The following is a 20,523-nucleotide window of genomic DNA, read 5'->3' on the forward strand; positions in this document are numbered from 1 at the left end:
TTCTCTGCCACAGTACATTCCCTTGCATCATCTTGCCATTTCACCAGGGATGAGCTCATTGACTATAATCCGTGAATGGAGATCCTTCTACAAATTAACAAAATAAATGCTGCTGGAATTCTAGGTTTCATTTTTCATCACAGATTTAGGCCAATCATGCAATAAAACGAATCTCTACTAAACGTCCAACCATTGGGCTTAGTGCTTGAATAACAATGTGTCAGATGATTTGTATCACCTGACCGTCCCAGATCATGTGCTTTGGTATCTGCATTGTCATGACATGTCATGCAGGAGTTCGGTGTGTCAGGATAGATCCACTGCAGAACAAATGGTGTCAGATATATTCTGTGAGAATTTATATTGCCAGTTAAAAGTGGTTCCAACAGTAGAGGCTGTAAGCAGCCTTCCCTGTAGGCTTAACGAACAACCAAGTCTGTCAAGCGCTACTGTTCACACAAGAATACATTAACGTGTATGGAAGACTTGCTACTGCAGAGGAGCACCCTACTGCCATGGCAATCCAATATGGTTGAGTGGAGTAACTTTTCTACCTGCAAGCATCCCATCTGGAAAGCGTTACTTACATCATTTCCTGACCAAATTCGAAAGTTCAGTGAACCTCTGGAGTTGTCTCAACAAACTTGGAGTGGCCGATATTAGGTCACAGATAAACATAGATATGTTGTCTGCATAAAGTGACACTGCTTGTTTTAGGCGAGATAGTTTGTTGATTTTTTTCGCAAACCGTGGGTTTCAAATAGATGTGATTGGTCCAATCTAGATTATACGGGCCGAAGTTGTAGCTTTGCAACGTGGCCATCCGGAATCTCCTCTACAGTGTCAAATGCCTTTTCCAGGTCCAGTGCAGTGATTGCATAGTTGACCCCACTGCCCTCTAAATGAAAAGCATCTCCTATTTAGCATCTTGTTTCTCTAAGGGACAAATCCTGGTTGATATATGTGCATCAGGGAGCATTTTCATCTCAATGGTTTGTTTTTTGCAACCTTGCTCTGGGTTTTTATATCAGTGATGAGCATGAATAGCAAGCAATAAAGTCCAAAGGATCCCTATCTGGTTTAGAGACCACCACTTTTATTGCCTCACGCATTTGGACACGGAGATGCTAATTCGAACCTCTGTAGCATACACCCTAAGAAGTACACTGTGTAACAATACAGCATTATTTTCATAATATTCAACTAGCAGCACTTCTGCCATTCTTCTTTTCAGGCAGAGCCAGCAGTAGCTCCTCACTAGTGAAATTTATCTAGGAGGGCTCACTGTTCCGCCTTTGGGTGAGTAAAAACCTGCATCCACAAAGTACTTGTTTTAGACAGATTAGGGGTAGATGTTTGCATTCAACTCTCTCCGGAAAGGCCTGGAATCTAAGGTTTTTCAGTCTTGATGCTGTGATCTCTTGCCTGAATATATGGTTATCAATGCTTTGGAAAATCCTGCCACTCCCATAGACTGCACACATGGTGTAGTCGATGAGAGGTCTAGTGATGATGCGATTGGATTTCTACATTTTATTTTACTGCTCTAACAAAAAGGCTTGCAGATATTCTGCAGAAACCTCAAAATGGGACTATAAGGATGTCCCCAGGGCCGGACTGGCCGTAGGGGGCACCAGGCGTTTTCCCGGTGTGCCGCTAGGGTGGGGGCGTTTTTGTGCCCCTGGGGGCCGTTTTTGTTACAGGGATGTTTTTGCAGCAAAATCGGCCAACACCTGCCCTAGCAAACAGCTCCCAGGGGGCCCGGCCAAGCTTTTTTCCAGGGTTGGTTTTGTTTCCCAACAATGGATGTCTCTGAACCTCTGAAAAAAAGATGCTGCCAAACTAGCCCTGTAAAGCCTCTATTGGCTTCCATGAAGTCAAGGGTTAAGTTCCAAATGATATGCACTGGGCACATGACCTTCTGGAACAATGCCCTTTAGCATTTGAAAATAAAATGTGATCAGCCACTTTCCGGTTACTCAAACTCTGGAATGCTATTCTGTTGCCAATGAGCAGAACAAATGTACCTGCGCTGACTAAAACCTCTCAAAATAAAGCTGTTCGAGGTCATTCAAATAAAGACCGGACCTATGCCCATGACTGAATAATGTCAGTAAGGATTTCTCCTGCAGCCTAAATGGGCTTTCACTGTTCTTGGAATCCTTGTTCTGTACATGTTTCTTGGTCTTGTGCAGCTCTCTGCAGTAGCCATTAAGTGAAGGGGTACTGTACCAAAGACCCAAGTAATAACATATATACATTACTCTTCGGACTTACATTAATCAGTTGATACACAGACACACATTTTATTTAGCTGTTTGTAGAAATCTATGATCACAGATTATCCATGGAGTAGTCTACACTTCATTTACACCATGATCATGGCTGGTGGCGATACCTGTAACAAAACAGCTCCTGAGCTAGGGTAGCCTTAAAAGTTGCACCTGGCAGTGGAATCTATTATTTAGTTCATTACTTACTCTATGCGTAGCTCCTAATGCTCACCTTGGATTCTAGCCATCTCCTTTGCAATATACAGAATGCAAATGCATATGCATGCTGCTGACTGTTTGTGTAGTCTTAGCAAACAGACGACTTGCATGATAGTGCTCTACATGTCTCTTTGCTGTTGAGAGGCTGGCTAATGGGGGGACGGGTCAATAGACTCCTACTGCTCTCTGTATGTAGTATACACGAGGCACCAATGTAAAAGCCTGTGGTCCTTGGATTCTTGTATGTTAAAGTTTGAGGATTGAAAGGTTTAAAAAAAAAGTCAACATATATTTTCAAAGATGTACTTATTATAATGCTTTGGATCCTCAAGAGCAGTACAAGCGTGACTGTAGTAATGTCATTAACCAGTAATGTTATTAACCTTTGGAGACACTACAGTTAGCTTATTCAGTTATTTAAAATTAAGGGTAATTTGCTATTTGCAAGGGTTACTATGGTAAAGAATTGGTAGAAATGTTTGCCAAGGTCTGTGATGACCAAAGATCTTAAGTCCTCTCTCCCTATCCTAGATTAGGTTCAATCCCTTCAAGCGCCAATGTTCCTCCCCAGATGAATTCTTATTAACTTGCTGCTTGTCGTATGACTTCCTGGTCCTTCTCTCTTTAACAGATTCAGTGACCGCATCAGGAACAGTTCCAGGTAGGCAAGCTGTGTGTTTAGCTACCTGTCTCTGGTTTGCTGGTGGCTCATCATTTTCTTGCCTCTCCCGAACATTTGCGGTGTTTTCCCAGTCTGATCTGTCCTCATGTGACTGGTGTTTGTCAATTCTTTTGTCATTCTGACTCCTTTTGGGAACGAGGATTCTCTGAGGCTCATTGGTGTCTACCAGTGTCTTTCATTGGTGCAGAAACAAATTGATGACCGAAAAACTAATGGAAATTGATGCAGAATCTATAGCTGTATTTTTTTGCAAGTAGTTTCCTAGCCTCCCACGTAGATGTGCGGTGAAAGCTTGACTTCCTCAACAAGCCTACACACTGCCTTCTGATCTCTGATTCTGCAGTTGAAGGCACTGAGAGACTTGCCATTTGCAGCATCAAGACTCTATTTTGCCTTAAGTTTCTTGAAGTCATATTTGGTCACGAACTTTCTTTGCCACCCTAATCTAGATGACCTTCACTACAAGACCACTTCAGTTTGCCTTCTGAGGCGTTTGGATATCTTAGATGGGGTTTTGATCAGGCAATATACAACCTCATTTCAATACAGAGGGGGACCCCACATCAATCTAAGGCAGGTAGACGGGGAAAGAAACATCAAAAGCAAAACGGGTACCTGCCCTATGGATTTGAACAAAAAGGCCTAGGAGAGGTCCAAATATATAAATACAAAAACACCTAAGCCCAAGCAAATTACACCGCACAAACCGGTTTATTCATTTAGTATCAAAATTTATTTTTCAGGAATGAATTTTTTCAAGGGACTGCTTTTTTTATATAAACTAATACATAAATATATTTCGTGGGTTAACCTACACTGAGATAAATAAACACAATAATAAAAATAAGTAAATGGTGGTTCAGATTCCGCTCTAGCATATCAACAACATTCATACGGCATTCATTCTCTAATCAAACAGCACCAAGCGATGATGGTTGTAGATAACATGGGGACCGATGGTTCAAGGTCCGGGTAGGTTCCTAAAATAGGAAAAAGCGCCTACGCGCGTTTCGGTGTATGGTCCCGTCCGGGACTACACCTTCATCAGGGCACAGTGGAAGGGCGGAAGGGGAACCACAAACAGGTAGGATTTCTGTGAAATAAACATTAAAAACAATGGTTAGGTGTATGTACATTTTTGCGAGGGTTTAGGTGTAAACAAAATAGGCTCACATCTACATTCAGACTGTGGACATCCAGTTTGTGGGCGGTCAGGACTAGACTTGCAGAGCACATACATGACATCATACAAATATTGATTTCCACGAAGGGGGGACAATGGGATAACAATTTAAAAGCTATGCTTAACTGGGACTGCTCGTGGGCAAGGAATGACCGGAAAGAGGGATATGAATGGGGGCTGCCCATTAATTTAATGTAAATGCCACACATTAAGGATGTAAGGTTTAAAAAGAGTTTACCTGACTCAGGTATGACAGGGCTGATGGCGTTTCTGGTGCAGGTCGAAGGCGCGACGACCCTGTTAAAGAACAGAGCAAGCTCATAAAGGTGCACAGTGCCAGAGATAAGAGCATGGGGTGCTGAGTTTAGACAATTGCGCAAGATAAAGATGCACACAGGCGCAATTACCAGCGATGGCGGGGGATTCTCCTAAGTCGATTCTCAAGCGGTCTGCCCCCGGGGATATGCTCAAGTGGGGCGAGGCTGATGGAATCCTGGGGCGCGTGGAATGCGCAGAGACCCTGTTAAAAGACAGTGCTTGCTCAGAAAAATGCGGGATGCCAGTTTAAAAGAGCAAGGGGCGCTGGATTTAATTAATCACGCTAGGTGGAGGTGGCACAGTTACCTGAAGTGGCAGGGAATACTCTCCTCGATGGATTCTCAGGGAGGGGGGAGCACGCCGCCGACCGGTACAGGGAAGTATAGAAACCTGTACAGGAAATATATGTACAAAAAGAAAGTGCAGGTTTGAGGAAGGAATTACACAGCATAGGTGCACTAGCGCCGTAGGTGGAACTACGTGGGCGGGGGGCGCGAGCTGGAAATCTTACCCGAAGGGAAATCAAGGATGGAAATAAGATCCCTCTGCTGTTATTGGGACAGAAGAGGTCCGTCCTGGCAAGTTCTAGGCTGCGGGGATCAGCGGAGGCACTAAAAAGATAAACGGTGAAGGTCACTGAGAGGTTTTCAGGAGAAAGCCTTAGTGATTAGATCTACAAATCTGGCTGACAAGCGCAAGGGGGCATAGCGGACTCAGGGCGGTCAACTTACTTAGCGTCGCATCATGTCGGGCGTCCCGGTCGGCGGACTCCACAGAAGTTGAAACGGCTGGTCTCGGAGCAGGGCTACACTACTCGGGCGCCTCTATATATAGTGGGTTAAACGCTGTGATGGCAGTCAGCTGCGAGGGCGCGCGACCTCACACGGGGGCATAGAGATGGATGATGGTTAGAGATGGCCGCTTAATAGAAGGGAACTGTGGCGGCCATCTTGGAATGGCTAAGAGGAACGTGTTTCGGGATAGAACGACATAGTATGGCATGAAGGGGGGCACAAGAAAGTGATGGGGCACTGCAAAGAATAAGGGGAACAATGGTAGAGGGGAATTCCAGCGAGCAGCTTTAGGAACAAAAGTTGAATTTGGAGTAAAGATTACTCCCAGGATGAATCACATACAGGGTAATAGGAAAGAAATAGTGCAAGAAATCTGTCAATAGGCAAGGGAACCTCCGCGAAAACTATTTATTGCTGGGTTCCTGCAAGAGAATAATAGACCATAAAGGGGGACTCGGATTCCAACAGGGCCCCTGTCTACAGAATACGGCTAAGCTCAAGGCGAAGTGCGAGTTTACAGTAGTGCATTGGCCCACGGGCATTCCTCGTTTAGGCCCTTTTCCAAACTATTGAGAAAAAAGATCCAGAAGACCTCTCGTTTTTTTCTCCACAGTGTGGGGTCAGTGCCGGCCGGAGTTTGCATCTTTTCCAATATGGACCACCTAAGGTCAGTTTCAGTGTGTTCGAGGGATATCCAGTGTTCGACAAGGGGGGCTCCCCTTTTGCCGATACGTATGTTTGATTTATGCTCCCCGATGCGGAGTCTTATCTCCCTGCTCGTTTCGCCTACGTATGGCATTTCACACGGGCATAGGATAATATAGACACAATTAGTCGTCCGACAATTGGTCATGGTGGAGAGATTTATACTGCGGGTGGGTGTGGGGATCACATTTCCTCCTATGGCGTTTGGACATGCTTGGCATCTGCCACATTTGTGGTTGCCAGTGATAGGGTCAGGGCCTACAATGGACCTTTGGATCAATGGTTTCGGATCACGCATTTTGCCTCTCACTAAATGGTTTCTAAGATTTTTGTTGCGCTTGAATGCAAAGATCGGTTTGGGTAGAGAATTTTGGTCCTGATTTAAATTCAAAAGAAACCAACTGGAGTTAATGGCCTGTCTGAGTTGGTTGTTGGCAGTGGAGTGTCGCGTGATACAGACAATCGATTCCTTAGGGGTGGAGTTCCTAGGTTCAAACATGGAATCAGGGTTGTAGTATCTGGCCCGTTTAAAGCTCTCCTTGACCAGCCGGTAAGGGTAGCCCCGTTGTAATAACTTCTCCTTCAGCATATCCCCTTCAGTTAGGAAGTCCCTAATGTCTGTACAATTCCTTCTAATTCGGAGAAATTGGCTAAACGGGATGTTATCACGTTGACAGCGGGGATGGTAACTGCCGTATTGAAGAATGGTGTTGCGGGCAGTGGGTTTGGTGAACAGGGATACCGTGATGGCCTGATTATGATGTCCGACCCATAGGTCCAAGAATTCAATTTTGTCTTGGCTGAAATGGCTGGTGAACCTGAGGTTAGGGTCAGCAAGATTGAGCCACGCAATGAATTCAATCAGGGTGGTGTCATCCCCCTCCCAGATAAAAAACACGTCGTCAATAAAACGGGACCAAGCGCGCACATTTTCGAAAAATGGGGCCATCTCGTTGTATATATGGGTTCGCTCAAATTCTCCCATATACAGGCAGGCAATGCTGGGTGCACACGCAGCCACCATGCTGACTCCACCTGTTTGTTGGTAAAAATTGTTGTTGAACTCAAAATAATTCTCCTTTAGAACCGTTTTTAGGCATTCCATAATGAAGCTGGCATTCTCGATTTGGGGGTTAGATGTTAGGATGTTCTGTACAACGGACAGTGCTCCGGTCTGGGGGATGTTGGAGTAAAGAGACTCCACATCTAGGGTGACCAGGAGTTGCCGATTGTGCTGATAGGTAATTCCTTCCACCTTGGAAATAAAGTGGCCTGTGTCCTTGATATAGGATTTCAGGGTTCCCACTAGGGGCTGGAGGAATCGATCAATGTACTTGGATAGTGGCTCTAAGGCGGATCCAATCATGGATACAATAGGCCTAAGAGGGGGGTCATGGGGATTCTTATGGGTCTTCGGGACCCCGTAGATGATCGGCATTCTGGTGAATGTGGGAGTAAGGAATTCAGCTTCCTTATCACAAATGTGACCATTATGGACTCCTCTCTCAATTATCTGTAAGATACGACGCTTGAGAGCAGGTTCCGGGTTCCTAGTTATTTTTCTGTAGTATTCAGTGGCGGACAAGAGGGTGTTCATTTTTTCAGTGTATGTGGGGGTGTCGAAAATGACGATACCCCCACCCTTGTCACAAGGTTTTATAGTAAGGGTGTCATTAATTTTCAGGGACTTGAGAGTTTCTTCCTCGGTATTGGTGAGGTTGCGGGATCCCTTAGGTATAGATTTAAACATCCTATTGATTTTGAGGATGACTGTTTTTTCAAAGGTCCCGACCTCATGACCTATGTCCTCCAGGTTGGGGGTAAAATTAGACGGGGGTTTGAGGCCCGACTTGTTATCATTATCCTCCGGTGAGGGATGGGTCAGGAAGAATTTCTTGAGACGTATTTTTCTGAAGAATGCATGAAGATCACTCAGAAACTCAAATTTATTGAACCGTGTGGTGGGCACAAAGGATAGACCCCTCGATAACAGGCCCAACGTGTCCGAGTCATATCATTGGTGGACAGGTTAAAGACCGGAATTGGTTTTACCTTGTCCAGTATTGTTGGTGTCGAGTCTGGACATATGGTTGGGGAGGACCCTGATGGTAGTTGCCACTGTGCGGGTTCCGATTCCTTGGTTTGTAATTCCCCCGGCGGTTCCCTAAAAAACGATTGGATCGAAAGGGTCTGTCAGTATTGTCCGGTCTGCCCGGAGGGGGATAATTACTGTCATAATGGGTATCAAAGTTGGTGTTGTGGTTATCTTCGCCGCCGGAGTCAGTGGTGTCTGAAAAGGTGGTTACGCGTCGATTACCCCAGTTTTGGTGGCCACTCTGTTGGTCTACACTGTTGGAGGCACTATAAAAATTACTAGCAAGGTAAGGATATGCCTTCTCTTGCGTGAAGAGGCGGATATCCTTGCGAAACTTTTCCGTTTTCCTCTTAAGTAAATACTCGGAGAAGGAGTCTAATTCAGCCTCAATTTCATCGAGTTTCTTTTTAGCTAGGTCTAGGGCATCTTCTGATTTTAGTTTTTCTTCAAGCGTCTCGATTTCTTTAGCGAGCATATCTAGAATCTGGCGGGCTGTCTCAATTATGAGCATCATCCAGTCCCTGGAGCATCTGTTGGAGATGAGAGCCCATTTCTCCAGGAACTGTCTAATCTCTATGAAGAGGCCCGGGATGTTTCTAACTCTAAGGCCTATCGGTATAGTGCCCGCCTTCAGATAATCGAGGATAAACTTGGCATGTGATTCTGTGCGCTTTGATTTTTTGCGCAGGTTTAGAAGTTTGGACCATTCGCCCTGTAATCCTTTAGGGGGAAGAAAGGCGGAATTGTCACTAGATGTAGCGCCAACCATCTTAGCGTAGTCATCATCGGAGAAGCCGAAGGTTTTGATGCTCTCCATGCTCTAATCTCACGAGGGGGAAAAAAAGATTATATATATAATCAGCTCCGGGGTACGGCTCGGGGAAAAGATGGGGGAGGAGAGAAATGGAATGGGCGTCAGGGGGGATGACAGAATTTACAGCAATCAATCAAAAGATTCAGGGGTTCAGACAAGTCTAGTCGGGGACCAAGTACAATACTGGAGTCCAGGAGAGAGAATCAGGTACACTAACCCCCGCAGCACCGGGCTGCGAAGAAACTTCAATACAGAGGGGGACCCCACATCAATCTAAGGCAGGTAGACGGGGAAAGAAACATCAAAAGCAAAACGGGTACCTGCCCTATGGATTTGAACAAAAAGGCCTAGGAGAGGTCCAAATATATAAATACAAAAACACCTAAGCCCAAGCAAATTACACCGCACAAACATATAGATGTTAGATGTGCATGTTAGTGGCCAAGATACGTCCACTTCCTGAATTTCTCCCAATCCAACTGTAGGCTCTGTGTGTGCCAGGACTGATGTGCTTCATCCTTCCACTCATCCTTGCCCATGACTGCTCTCAGAAAATCAGTGTTTCAAAATTCTATTCCCTGCATGCTTGCGAGTACAATACTTTTCTTCAGGGTCAGTGAGTTGGATCAGGGCTGCATGGCGTTTGTGGACAATAGGTTTTTGAATGTTAAGGGGAGCAACAATTTGTTAACTTCGCAAAAACATGTAATATTTCTAATTCTTTCATGTTATTCAATTTGGTTTAATAAAACGGAGTGATAGAAAATCTTGGTACGTATGAAATCTTCAGTGACTTACCTGTTCTACATGCATAGGAAGGTACTGGTACCAGATAGATGTCTTGGAGCTCAAAATAAACAGACTGAGCTGGAAGAGAGGAGGTGGCTGAATGAGGACCACAGACTCATCACATCTTAGGGTAGTTACTTTCACTATAAAGACTTGTGGTATATTTACAAAAGCACCAGCTAGCCATTACTTTTGATTTATATAAAGTGACGTTTAAAGGGATTACGCAGACGTGTCTTCTTCTGGGGACCAGATTTTTTTGCATGGTTGAAGCCAGTACTGCACTAGAACTGGGCTTCGAACTAGCTCGGACTCCTGTAATAGTGCACGCCTTTAAACATCTGAACCTTTTTGAATTTTATCAAATAAATACACACACTTCTGTTTTAACCCCATTTCCTTCCCCCTTTAATGCAAGAACATGGGCTATAAAGGGTAGTCCGTGTCTGAGAACCTCCATGAAGTGTTTGGCGGCCAAATTTGGCAAAATCTGGCTTCCTTTCTCATCAAGTGGTAAACGTGTATTTTTGGGGATGGGACTGTAAGTAGATTCCAAAACAAGTTTAAACATTCTTTGATTAACTTGCCAGTAAGATAGCTCAGTTTACAAGAGACCTGCAAGTTGCTGATTTGACTCCTGATGTGTTTTATTCTTCTATGGTGCACAAAATGTGTACCATGTTCTTGAGTAATAACTATCATTAGTCAATTGCTTGGTCAGTTTAGCATGTGCAACCTGCTGTTGAAATAGCCATTATGTTGACACGCTTGCATACCCTTGTCTTGTTTCTTCTTTTTCTCCCTCACGTTTCAAATGTTGGTAATTTTTTACAAACCAGTGTGTCTTGATAGCAGACAGTGTATCATGGCTCTGGGTTGTCCGTTTTCATTCAGAGAGCAGGCAGATCCTTCTATGTCTGATTTTGGGAGGGGCATGAATTGGTTTTTGTTGTGTCAACCTGACAGTTGTGTTTGTGTAATGTTCTGTTACGTTCTGCAGCATTATTTCAAGAATAGGTGTCCTCGTCTTGAACTCTTGTCTCCCTAGTATATCGACCAAGTCTTCCTCTCCCACCTGAACTGCTTTCCTTTCACATGTAGGGTGTGTGATGTTATCCCTGATGCCATTGTGTTAACTATCTATATACCCATTGCCTATGCATGTTGCTGTTCCATTCACCAGCTAAGGCCACAACCCTGTTCAGCCACCACAATAAAGGGATTGTGTGGGGAATGCAGACAAGAGCCGTGCAGGGAATGCTGGATTTCGACTACATCTGCTCCAGAGATGAGCCTTCAGTGGCTGCCATGGTTTATCCGTTCACGTAAGTGACTCCCTAGTGGCCCCCATTCTGATGTTCTTTCACAGGAATATACCTTGCAGGTTTAGAGTTGAAGTCTAAGTCAAATGGATTTTACATGGTGCTGAACTGTGTGCCTGGGAGGTCTATGACGATTTTGCGTAGTGTGTCACACACTGGCTAATTTCACAACCAAAAAACATTTCCCATGAAATATTGCTTGAGGGTATGTCAATGCTTTTTTTTGTACCCCTTAAACGTAGACTGAATATTGAACCTGTTAGGCCAAAGCAGTGAATAATAGTGGGTTTGTTTCATGTAGGGTCTTTAAGGTTGTTGGTTTAATAGTTCTAAATTAGGCTTCTCCAACAAGTAGCTTGTGAGTACTGGTAGCTCTCCAGTTACTGGTAGCTCTCCAGCTACCTGTAAGTAGTTCCTGTGTGCACCCCAGCCTAATATATTGGAACACTTTGCATGGTTAAATTCCTATGTATGAATGCTAAAATTGTGTATTTAAGATAAAAATGTGTGTAGTTTCAGAACTCAGAAGTTGCTATTGGGAGAAAAATTGGCTGAATTTCCAATACATAGTTAAGGTTGACTTTGAGTGAGAAATCTGAAGGTGAGACTTATTGCTAATATTGCGTTCATGCCAGAGGTACTGCAGCTGTGGCTGGAATGTATTACCTTTTGTAGAAGCATTCCAAAATGAGAGAGCCCATTTTGCATTAATGCTGGCAAGCCTGCCTGATTCACTGAGGTGGTCACTGCTGGTAATCTTGTGTATGGTGGCCACTAATGTAACTGTCTGGTGCGGTCATTATTACAACGCTACTATTAGCAGCTTGCAATGATATTGCTTGACCATAAGTAGCTCTTATTACACAAGGATGGACACCCCTGTGATTCAGATGCAGTCCTTTATATTCATGTGATCTCTACATTTGCACAACAGATAATTCAACCATTGCTCATGTCTTGGTGTTTTTAGAGGAGACCACAAGCAGAAGTTCTACTGGGGCCACAAGGAGATCCTCATCCCTGTGTTCAAGAACATGGCTGATGCCATGAGGAAGCATCCCGAGGTGGATGTTTTGATCAACTTTGCCTCTCTGCGATCTGCATACGACAGCACTGTTGAAACTATGAACTATCCACAGGTCAGTTTTCAGTCCACAGTGGCATAGCTCTTGTGTGATGGATTCTTATGGGCCTTATCTTACACCTTGTGCTCGGGAAGCTGCTGCCATTGCCAATCCTGCAGCTGAGCAGAGTATCTGTGATCATAGGCACCTTTGACTGCTGTTTGTTTCACTGACAGAAGTGGCATCTCCGCCATTCTGGCTGATATTCGATGTTGTGTCTCAAGATGCTATTATTCAAGTACCATATTAGAAACCTTTTTATTTAGACACTTTGAAGGTTGAAAAGAATGGCTCAGAAGTACTCTGAATAAATTCACTTTTCTCTTTTAGTTAAATTTCTCCTGGTCTTCATCCCACTAGAGTGCTCTTTTTCTTTCCTCTCTTTTTGCTTTCTCTCCTTTTCATTTTCACTCTGTTTCTGTTCTTTAGCGACATGACTGATATTTTGTTCACTTTTTGGTGAAATATTCAGTTTTGGTAAAATATTCAGTTGAGATTTAAGATACCCTTTCCTTAAAGCCATCAAGGCACATTTAACATGTTTCAAAGTATGTTAGATGCATAAATGCATCCTACATTGTGTATCTATTCATATACATGTTTAGCTATAAAACATGGGGACCGGTTATGGCTCTGTTGAGCATACATATAGGTTGTAAAGTATCTAGAAGAAATATGCACTGGAAACTCCATTTCCCTGATGTTCGTAAATGAGAGGAATCCGTTTTTCTAGGAAGCACGCTTGTAAAACACTGGAAGGGAATGGACTAGGGTAAAAAAAAAAATGATATCTATATCTGAAGCCAGCTGTGCACTACCCAGCTCCTTCCACCCTGTTCTATTCAGAGGCTTGCATGATCCCGGACTCCATTTAGTGTATTTCTTAAGATTTTGTTGGACTTGATGGCTTCAAGCAGCCGACCCAGAAACCATTACATTGTGGCAATGGTGGGCAGGCACCAAATCACTAATGTGTTGACATGGTTATCAATATTTAGGTAGTAGAGGAAGGGAATTAGTTACAGCTTCTACGCGTGGTTGCTATACAAAGTATGCTCATACAAAAGGAAGAAGAGGATGCCTTGTGTAGTTTTCAAGTTATGGAAATTAATGAAAGTATAAGGTAATAGATGGCAAGTTTTATGAGCACTTGAACTTCTACTAGGTGTTACTTTAAATGCTTGAGGGCGGGAGGAAACTGAATGGGACCAGGGTATTAACTGTAAATAGACACAGCCCCATGTATGGTGATACCAACTCTACTCTGGACAGGGCTGAGGCAAAAGTCCATGGTCAGACCGGGAAAAATAGTGAAGTCAGGGCACCCACTTTTGTGCAATAGTTTGCCTTCACTCATCCGCTGAACTATTTTGAGTATTTTAGAGAAAAAAGTTGAATACCTATCTTTTTCCTCGTTACTTTAAAAAAAATTAATCTTATGAATACAGTTGGCTATACCACCAAGAAACCCGCAGTTATCATGCATTCAGTAACAAACATATCCCACACAATACCATAAAAGGCAGTTCATAAAAGGTGAGGGCAACCACTATTTTCAATCACCCACCAACCTGCCTGTACATTAATAATGCCAACAGGATCCTAAGATTGTAATAACAGCGCTTTGTATTGGTGGAATTTATTGGATATCTGCACTTTAGTTTATTGGTGAAATGACTGCTCAAGGACCACTACTGGTGTCCAAACAATGATTAAGTTATGCTCTTGGAGTTTTGTTGGTAGTGTAGGTTATGACGTTCCACTCTCACCATCCCCACACTTAAGGTGAGACCGATCTAAAACTGACTGCAGTCCTTTAAGTTATTTAATAGGTGCTGCAAAAGGCAAATCATAAGATCAGGACAAGTTGCAAGACATAGACTTAGAGGATAAATTCATATGTAATTTGTTAACAATTAGTCATAAGGGTTTTGTTAACCTGGTACGAAATTTCAAAGGCACCTTCAGTATTTTACCAACCTGTAGGTATTTGATTTTATCCGTGGCCCATGTGGGCTAGGTTTGTGATATATAAATGCCTTCTATAAAATACATTATGGGATGGAGAGGGCTGTTTTTTTTTAATTGACTTAACCCTCATCCTCCTTCTGGACATCTTCATTAATAGCCATAGGCACTGAAAGCGAAAGCGTACAAACATATCTAATGTCTGTATGTATACACTGAAAAAACTATTGGTTAATGTTTAGATATGGTTAGGATTGGTGATAAAAAGGTAGCATATATTTTTAAAAAACATAAATTCACTTAAAAACACATTTAAGGTGTGGTTATGGATGCAAAATATTTTAGCGAGAGGCTGGGTTTGCGTTGAGAGAGTAGGAAGTAGTGGTGCTCTGCGCAGTGTGATCTTGTAACTGAAATAGGTGTGCAGTAGGCACGCGGTGCAGGACAGGACAGGGGAACACAAACCCTACTGGGAAACCACCCCTGGAATGGTGTAGGGAGGCCTAGACCAAATAGAAGGAGAACGGTTCCTGTGCACACGCATGTGTAGTATGTAGTCCTGGTGTGAGGACTAAAATTTCTACTGAGAGAAAATAGTTGCTTCAAAGTACAAAAGAACGTAGGAAGTCAAGGTTCATGTGAATAAAGTTTTTTATAAGTCAAGTAGTGGTCAGTACAGTAAAATAGTAGTCAGCCGACACGTGTTTCGTCACACCGTGAAGGAGGTGTAACTCATCAGGGCGGTAGGGCACGGAACGGTGGACAACTAGCCACGTCCCTGTGAACTGAAGGCGAGATCCGCCAGTGGGCTGCTGGGCTAGCAGGCAAGGAGGGCCAGGGCGGGTTGCGTCCCGGGCTTCGTAAGGGTGCCTGGATCAGGGGAGGAACGCACACGATACGTGCGTCTGTAAGCGAAACGGAGTCCGGGTAGTGGACAGTGTGACGGAACACGGGACTCTTGGGCTTCGGCCACCACATGCTTCAGACTACCCTTTGGAAAATGGAAATGCACCTGAGGTAATGGAACGGACGCCCTTCAAAAGATGCCCAGAGTACAATTCCAAGTACTCCCGTACCCCTCTCCACACCATCTGTAATCTTTGCCTCATGCTGGAGCACGATAAGTGTAGCTGTGGCTGATAAGCAGCATTCCTCAGCAAGAAGACCGCGTGAGCGGCAAGATTGACAGGGGGAAAATGCACCTGAGGTAGTGGAACGGACGCCCTTCAAAAGATGCCCAGAGTGCAATTCCAAGTACTCCTGTACCCCCCTCCACACCATCTGTAAACTTTGCCTCATGCTGGAGCACGATTAGTGTCGCTGTGGCTGATGAGCAGCATTCCTCAGAAAGAAGACTGCGTGAGTGGCGAGCTCGACAGGGGGCCCACACTAGAATGGCCAAAATTCTCTTCAGAAATGGAGTACATCTTCTGCAAGGCTAGTTTGCTTGGTGCAGAGTAAAAGGAGAAAGCCAAGTCATCAGTTCATAGACTCTGACGTCTCAGATTCAGGCGAGGAAGAAATTCAGGAGGTAAGAGTCATTCACAGACACTTCATCCACCTTGATTTGGCCCGTCCTTGCTTGAAGACCATGCCTTCCATGGGTACTGTCAATGCTTAAACCCTTCTCGGCTGCAAGTTGGAGCCGAGCACTTCCCCTCTGGGGGCCAGGCATCGAGCTCTATACTGAAGCCGCCACCACCTTTGGGTGCACCACCGCTTTCGAGGTCTGGTTGACGCAAAAGCTAAACCTCTGAGCCGAGAAAAGACTCTTCCAAGGGCCTCGGCTATCCTAGAGTCTGAGACCCCTGTCTGTGCCAAACCCTCAAAGCCAGCTCCGTCATCTGAGAAGTTTGAACGTCATAGGCAGCCAAGATATCACAGTCTGCGCTGAAACCACCTTCTGATCTGAGACCCTCCGCTCTCCACTTTAAGGAACGTCCCATTCTTGAGAGGCAGGAGCGGAACGAAAAGCAGAGGAGGGTCTTTAATCACCCACACATAGGCGAGATTTCTACTCGGAAAAGACCCTACCAGAGAAATGTAGGCTTGCCATTTGAGGAAGTCCTGCCAACGGACACTCCTGTGCTCTTCTTGCGCACCAGGAGGCCTGAAGACTAGGTGTATACCTCTCCTCAGCCTCTTCCATCTCCACTTTCACAACCACTACCTCCCTCACCTTCTTTGTCCTCACCTCCGGGGTCTCTGAAGCCATTCTCCGCTACTGGCAGTTGTAGCCCTTATTCACTGGATGAGGACTTTGCCCCAGTCTACCGTGGTACCTCAGGAGATCCTTGGGAGGGTTGTTACTTGGACCCTGAGACAGACCATGTTCTAGAAGACATCCCAGTCAGGCTTTCCCGCCAGATAACACCACGGCGCACCACGTCTTATTCAAGGCATGGCTATCTACTATAAGGTAGAGATGTACGCCACCTCCAAGGAAAACTCATATTTGGTGGAGACGCTCTCAAAGACAGAGCACTCCGTCCAGAAAAGAAATATATATTGGTGCCCTCTGACACGCTCAATCTCACGAGATTCCTTAGTGGTTACCACTGCAAAAAAGAGAACAGTGAGAGCAGCAGCAGCACTTCTCCTCCTGACAAGGAGATCTGATAGAGACATCTAGCCGCAGATTCCTTAACTTAGAATATCCCCAGGCGTCAGACTGGATCTGGAATTTTGTTTTTGCAGCAGCACCTCTGCCGCAGGGGGACGGCGCCACAAGACCCGGCCCTGACGTCATCCATGTACGTGAGGTCATACAAGTCCCTCCTGGTGCGCTGACGTCCGTTTCCTTCATTTCCGCGTGCAGAGCGGATCCGGAGTAAGCGGTACCTCTGGCCTGTTTTTGGCCCTTTTTGACGCTTTGCGTCTGGAACAGTGTGCAATGCCTTGGGGCTTTAAAACTTGCACCTTCTGTTCGCGGCAAATGTCCGCGACGGACCCACATCTTATCTGTATGTGGTGTCTGGCGAACACCACGACTCAAAGGATTGCGACGCCGCCAACACCTTAAGCCGAAGTCGCGGCTGGAGCGCCGGATGAAGCTCCTTTCGGCTTGCCTATTCCGTCTCGACCTCCGGCCTTCTCTTCGCCGGTAGGTCCCTCTGGTGTCGGTCGCCCTCTGGGGCTCGGGAACGTCGTTCGCCCCTTATGGGTAAGTCGTGGCGCAGGTCGTCGACCTCACTTCTCTCTGTTGTGGGGGGCACTAGTTCATGGAGCCTTCCGGACGTGCGCCCCCGGAAGCCGCCCCTCCCCAATCCACCTTTTCCAGGCGCGGGGGCGACTCCGACCCAGATGGAGGCTTATGCCACGGCCCTGCAGACCTTCCTTGGGTCCTCTCCTGTCCCTGGGGCGTCCTTGGGACCTCCGCCACTGACGAGGTCCCCGACGGACTCGCTGGTGGGTTCGCCCCGTGCGCCAAATGAGCCATTGCCCCCCAGGGACGATGGAGATATGGCATCAGGGTGTGGCCCGGCTGGGTCCCCCTCTACGACCCATAACACCTCTCCTGTTCCGTATAGTCCCCTGTGGCGTCGCGGGTGTTGCTGGTGCTCCGAGCCTTGCTTCGAACACACCTCGGCCTTCCGGGCAGGAGGTCACCTGTCCGGAGCCGGCGATGGTCTGGCGCCGTAAACTCATCTCCCCGTCTCCGACTCTGCTTCTTACTTCAGAGTTGGAGCATGTTATTGCTGAGGCGGAGTCGGCGCTGGTGCGGTGGCGTAGGCTTGCTTCCCCAGCTCCGACGCGTCCCCTTCTTCGGAAGAGGAGCTTGTCGTGATGGACATGGATTCGGCGCCGGCCGAGTCAGCGCCGGAGGAGGCAGGGTCTGCGCCGACCAAAGTTGCTTTGGCGCCGCCCTGACGCCGGATTGTTGACTCTTCTCCGGAAGCTTCTGGACAGAGTTTGGCGTTGCCTACACATCTGGCAACGCTGGATCTGTCCTTGCCTGTCCCCCCCCCCCCCCCTTAGAATTTGTGGACCTGGCAGGATCCCCACCCCATCAGGACCCCCATTCATCAATTAAGCTTCCTTCATTTGGGCATTGGTCGCACCCTCAGTTTCTTGGTCAACCTCCTTGGGGTGGAAGACTTGGCTTACAGCCCTCACCTACGGATGAGTTGCTGTCCCCTTCTCGGAGGACTACCGAGCCGGTGCGGCGTTTCTTTGAGTAGTCTCCCTGGCCGCTTGTGTTCTAAACATGCAGCCCCCTTCCGTCCCTTTGCCTATGGACCCTCTGCTAGATGTCCTCCACCATGGGTTGGGGAATGTGGAGCCACTTCTGCCCTTTGAAGCTTCTCTTTATGACGCCCTTTTGGGCACCTCGGCTTGGCATCTGGTGGCTCGTTTTCTCTTGCACCCCGACCTTCCTGCTCCACATGATCCAGTTTGCTTATTTGTTCACCCATACGTACAGGTTTTTTTTCCCTCCAAACTGCCTTCCCTACCTTGCCTCAGTTAATGCTTCCTCCCTCCCGGGAGTCTAGATGGCTTGAGTCGTGGGGTCGCAACATCTTCGCCTCCACTTGCGCCACCCTTCATTCGCTGAATACAGTGTGTGTCCTGGCTCGGGCTACCTCTTCCCTGTGGGACTCTGCAGAGTCTCTGATTTCCGCCACCTCTGAAGGCGCTCGTGTTGACCTCCTTTATTTTCTCCGGGAGGGCCGTGACCTTGCTGAATTTACAATCCGCTCAGCCTTGGATACTGCCGTTTCCTTAGACCGAGCTATGGCTGGTTCGGTTGCCATACGGCGCCGTGCTTGGTTGCGGGATAACGTCTTCCCGGAGAATATCCGGGAGCGCCTTGTTGATCTGCCCTTTGATGGGGTTCAATTGTTTGATGCCCACGCCAAATCGACTGTTCAGCGCCTCCTTGCGGGCTTTCGGCCTCCCCCATAAGTCTTCTTTTCACATTTTCTGGGGTGGTTACCCTCTTATTTAGCATCCTTCAGATGCATTGTATGTTTTAGGCTGGCAGTAAGCCTACTGTGGCGGTGTTCCACAGGTCATTTGTGTTTGGGCCTCTGATTGTGGTTGCCCTAAAAGGTGTTCCCCATTGTTTAAGGGTGTGAAATACTCCAGGTGGGGTACTTGTATGTTATTGTATTTCTCTGCTATCGGTCACGTGGTCCTGGAGATCCTTTTAGGCTATATTCGTCCACTGGCGCTTTATCTTTCCGTTGTACAGTATTTAATGTTGTGACTTTTAGTGCTATCTCCTTTACACCTTGGGTCGCATTGCATATGTGTCTCATTCTCGTCCTTGGAGGTTTTTACGGTAATTATAACGCTTAAAATGCGGCTCCCACCTGCCACTGAGTGAGTTCCTTCTATGTAACCGGTGTGGCGTGGTCCTGGATCATTCAACCCCCCTTTTTAGGTCGAAGCCTAGAGCTGCGCACATGCGCAGTCTCACTGGTGCGATTTAGTGTTTTTAAGTGACTATGAGTATCGGGCTTTAAGCTCCGCCCCTCTTTCCCATTGTCCAGCGTCACCGTTCATGCTAAACGGTGGCCAGCCATTGGGAAAGAGGTCATGGTGACGTATTCTTTTCTCTTTTTCGTCCGTCCCACTTAGACGGACTGCCCTGACTTCCTGCTGGCGTAAAAGGTTTGTTATATTTTATGGGGACAAACTGATGGCCCCATAAAAAAGATAATAAACCTTTTATGCCAGCAGAAAGTCAGGACAGTTCGTCCAAGTGGGACGGCAGAAAAACAGAAAAGTGCCCGTCCTGGTGAGCACTTGTCTAATTTAGGTAACCGGTGAAGGTTACCTAAATTGACACCGAGACACCCCATGACACTGTTAGCCAGATAACTGTTGAGGGGGTGAAATGAAGAAGCGACACCAGATATATGTACATAACTGATAGGCCATGCAGACTAAAACAAACTTGCACAGTAAACCACTTACCGAGTTCACTGCATCCTGCTGCTGTGTCAGCCAGTCTGCCATGACCCGAGCTTAACACTGTAATAATATTCGCAATCACAACCAGACTAGTGGCGCTCACACTGTATCAGCCACAGTGCACTACGTGAACCAAAGAACTCACTGAAACGAGCTGTCGTCTTTAAAGAGCATGTGTTTCCTTGCTCTACAATTCCAACTAACTTTCTATTAGCTTTTTGTAACTGAAACACTACTTGTTTTTAGAATATTATAAATAAATATTGATTTTCTATCAGTATTCAAATCATAAATAAATTTCACTCAATAAAAATAGTT

The 20,523-nt window shown here is 46.0% G+C and overlaps 1 protein-coding gene and 1 long non-coding RNA gene across 8 annotated transcripts in view; one reads left to right on the forward strand and one right to left on the reverse strand.

Moving 5' to 3' along the window:
• Positions 1–20,523, forward strand: part of ACLY (ATP citrate lyase) — a 362,794-nt gene that overhangs the window by 219,551 nt on the left and 122,720 nt on the right. For 4 of the 7 annotated variants that reach the window (XM_078645433.1, XM_078645435.1, XM_078645434.1 and 1 more), the window contains 3 exons: positions 3,124–3,153; positions 11,056–11,197; positions 12,165–12,333. In XM_078645433.1, the coding sequence (XP_078501559.1) occupies positions 3,124–3,153; positions 11,056–11,197; positions 12,165–12,333 (341 nt within the window). The remainder of the gene's footprint in view (positions 1–3,123; positions 3,154–11,055; positions 11,198–12,164; positions 12,334–20,523) is intronic. The other 3 variants (XM_078645438.1, XM_078645436.1, XM_078645440.1) reach the window with 1 other exon arrangement.
• Positions 3,885–5,530, reverse strand: LOC144755973 (uncharacterized). Its single transcript, XR_013594999.1, has 6 exons — positions 5,407–5,530; positions 5,187–5,286; positions 4,982–5,065; positions 4,765–4,877; positions 4,596–4,654; positions 3,885–4,267 (listed from the first exon to the last, which is right to left on the reverse strand). It is a non-coding gene; the product is annotated as an uncharacterized LOC144755973 (long non-coding RNA).

This window comes from Lissotriton helveticus, chromosome 5_1, assembly GCF_964261635.1.
Source record: "Lissotriton helveticus chromosome 5_1, aLisHel1.1, whole genome shotgun sequence".
Taxonomy (NCBI): domain Eukaryota; kingdom Metazoa; phylum Chordata; class Amphibia; order Caudata; family Salamandridae; genus Lissotriton; species Lissotriton helveticus.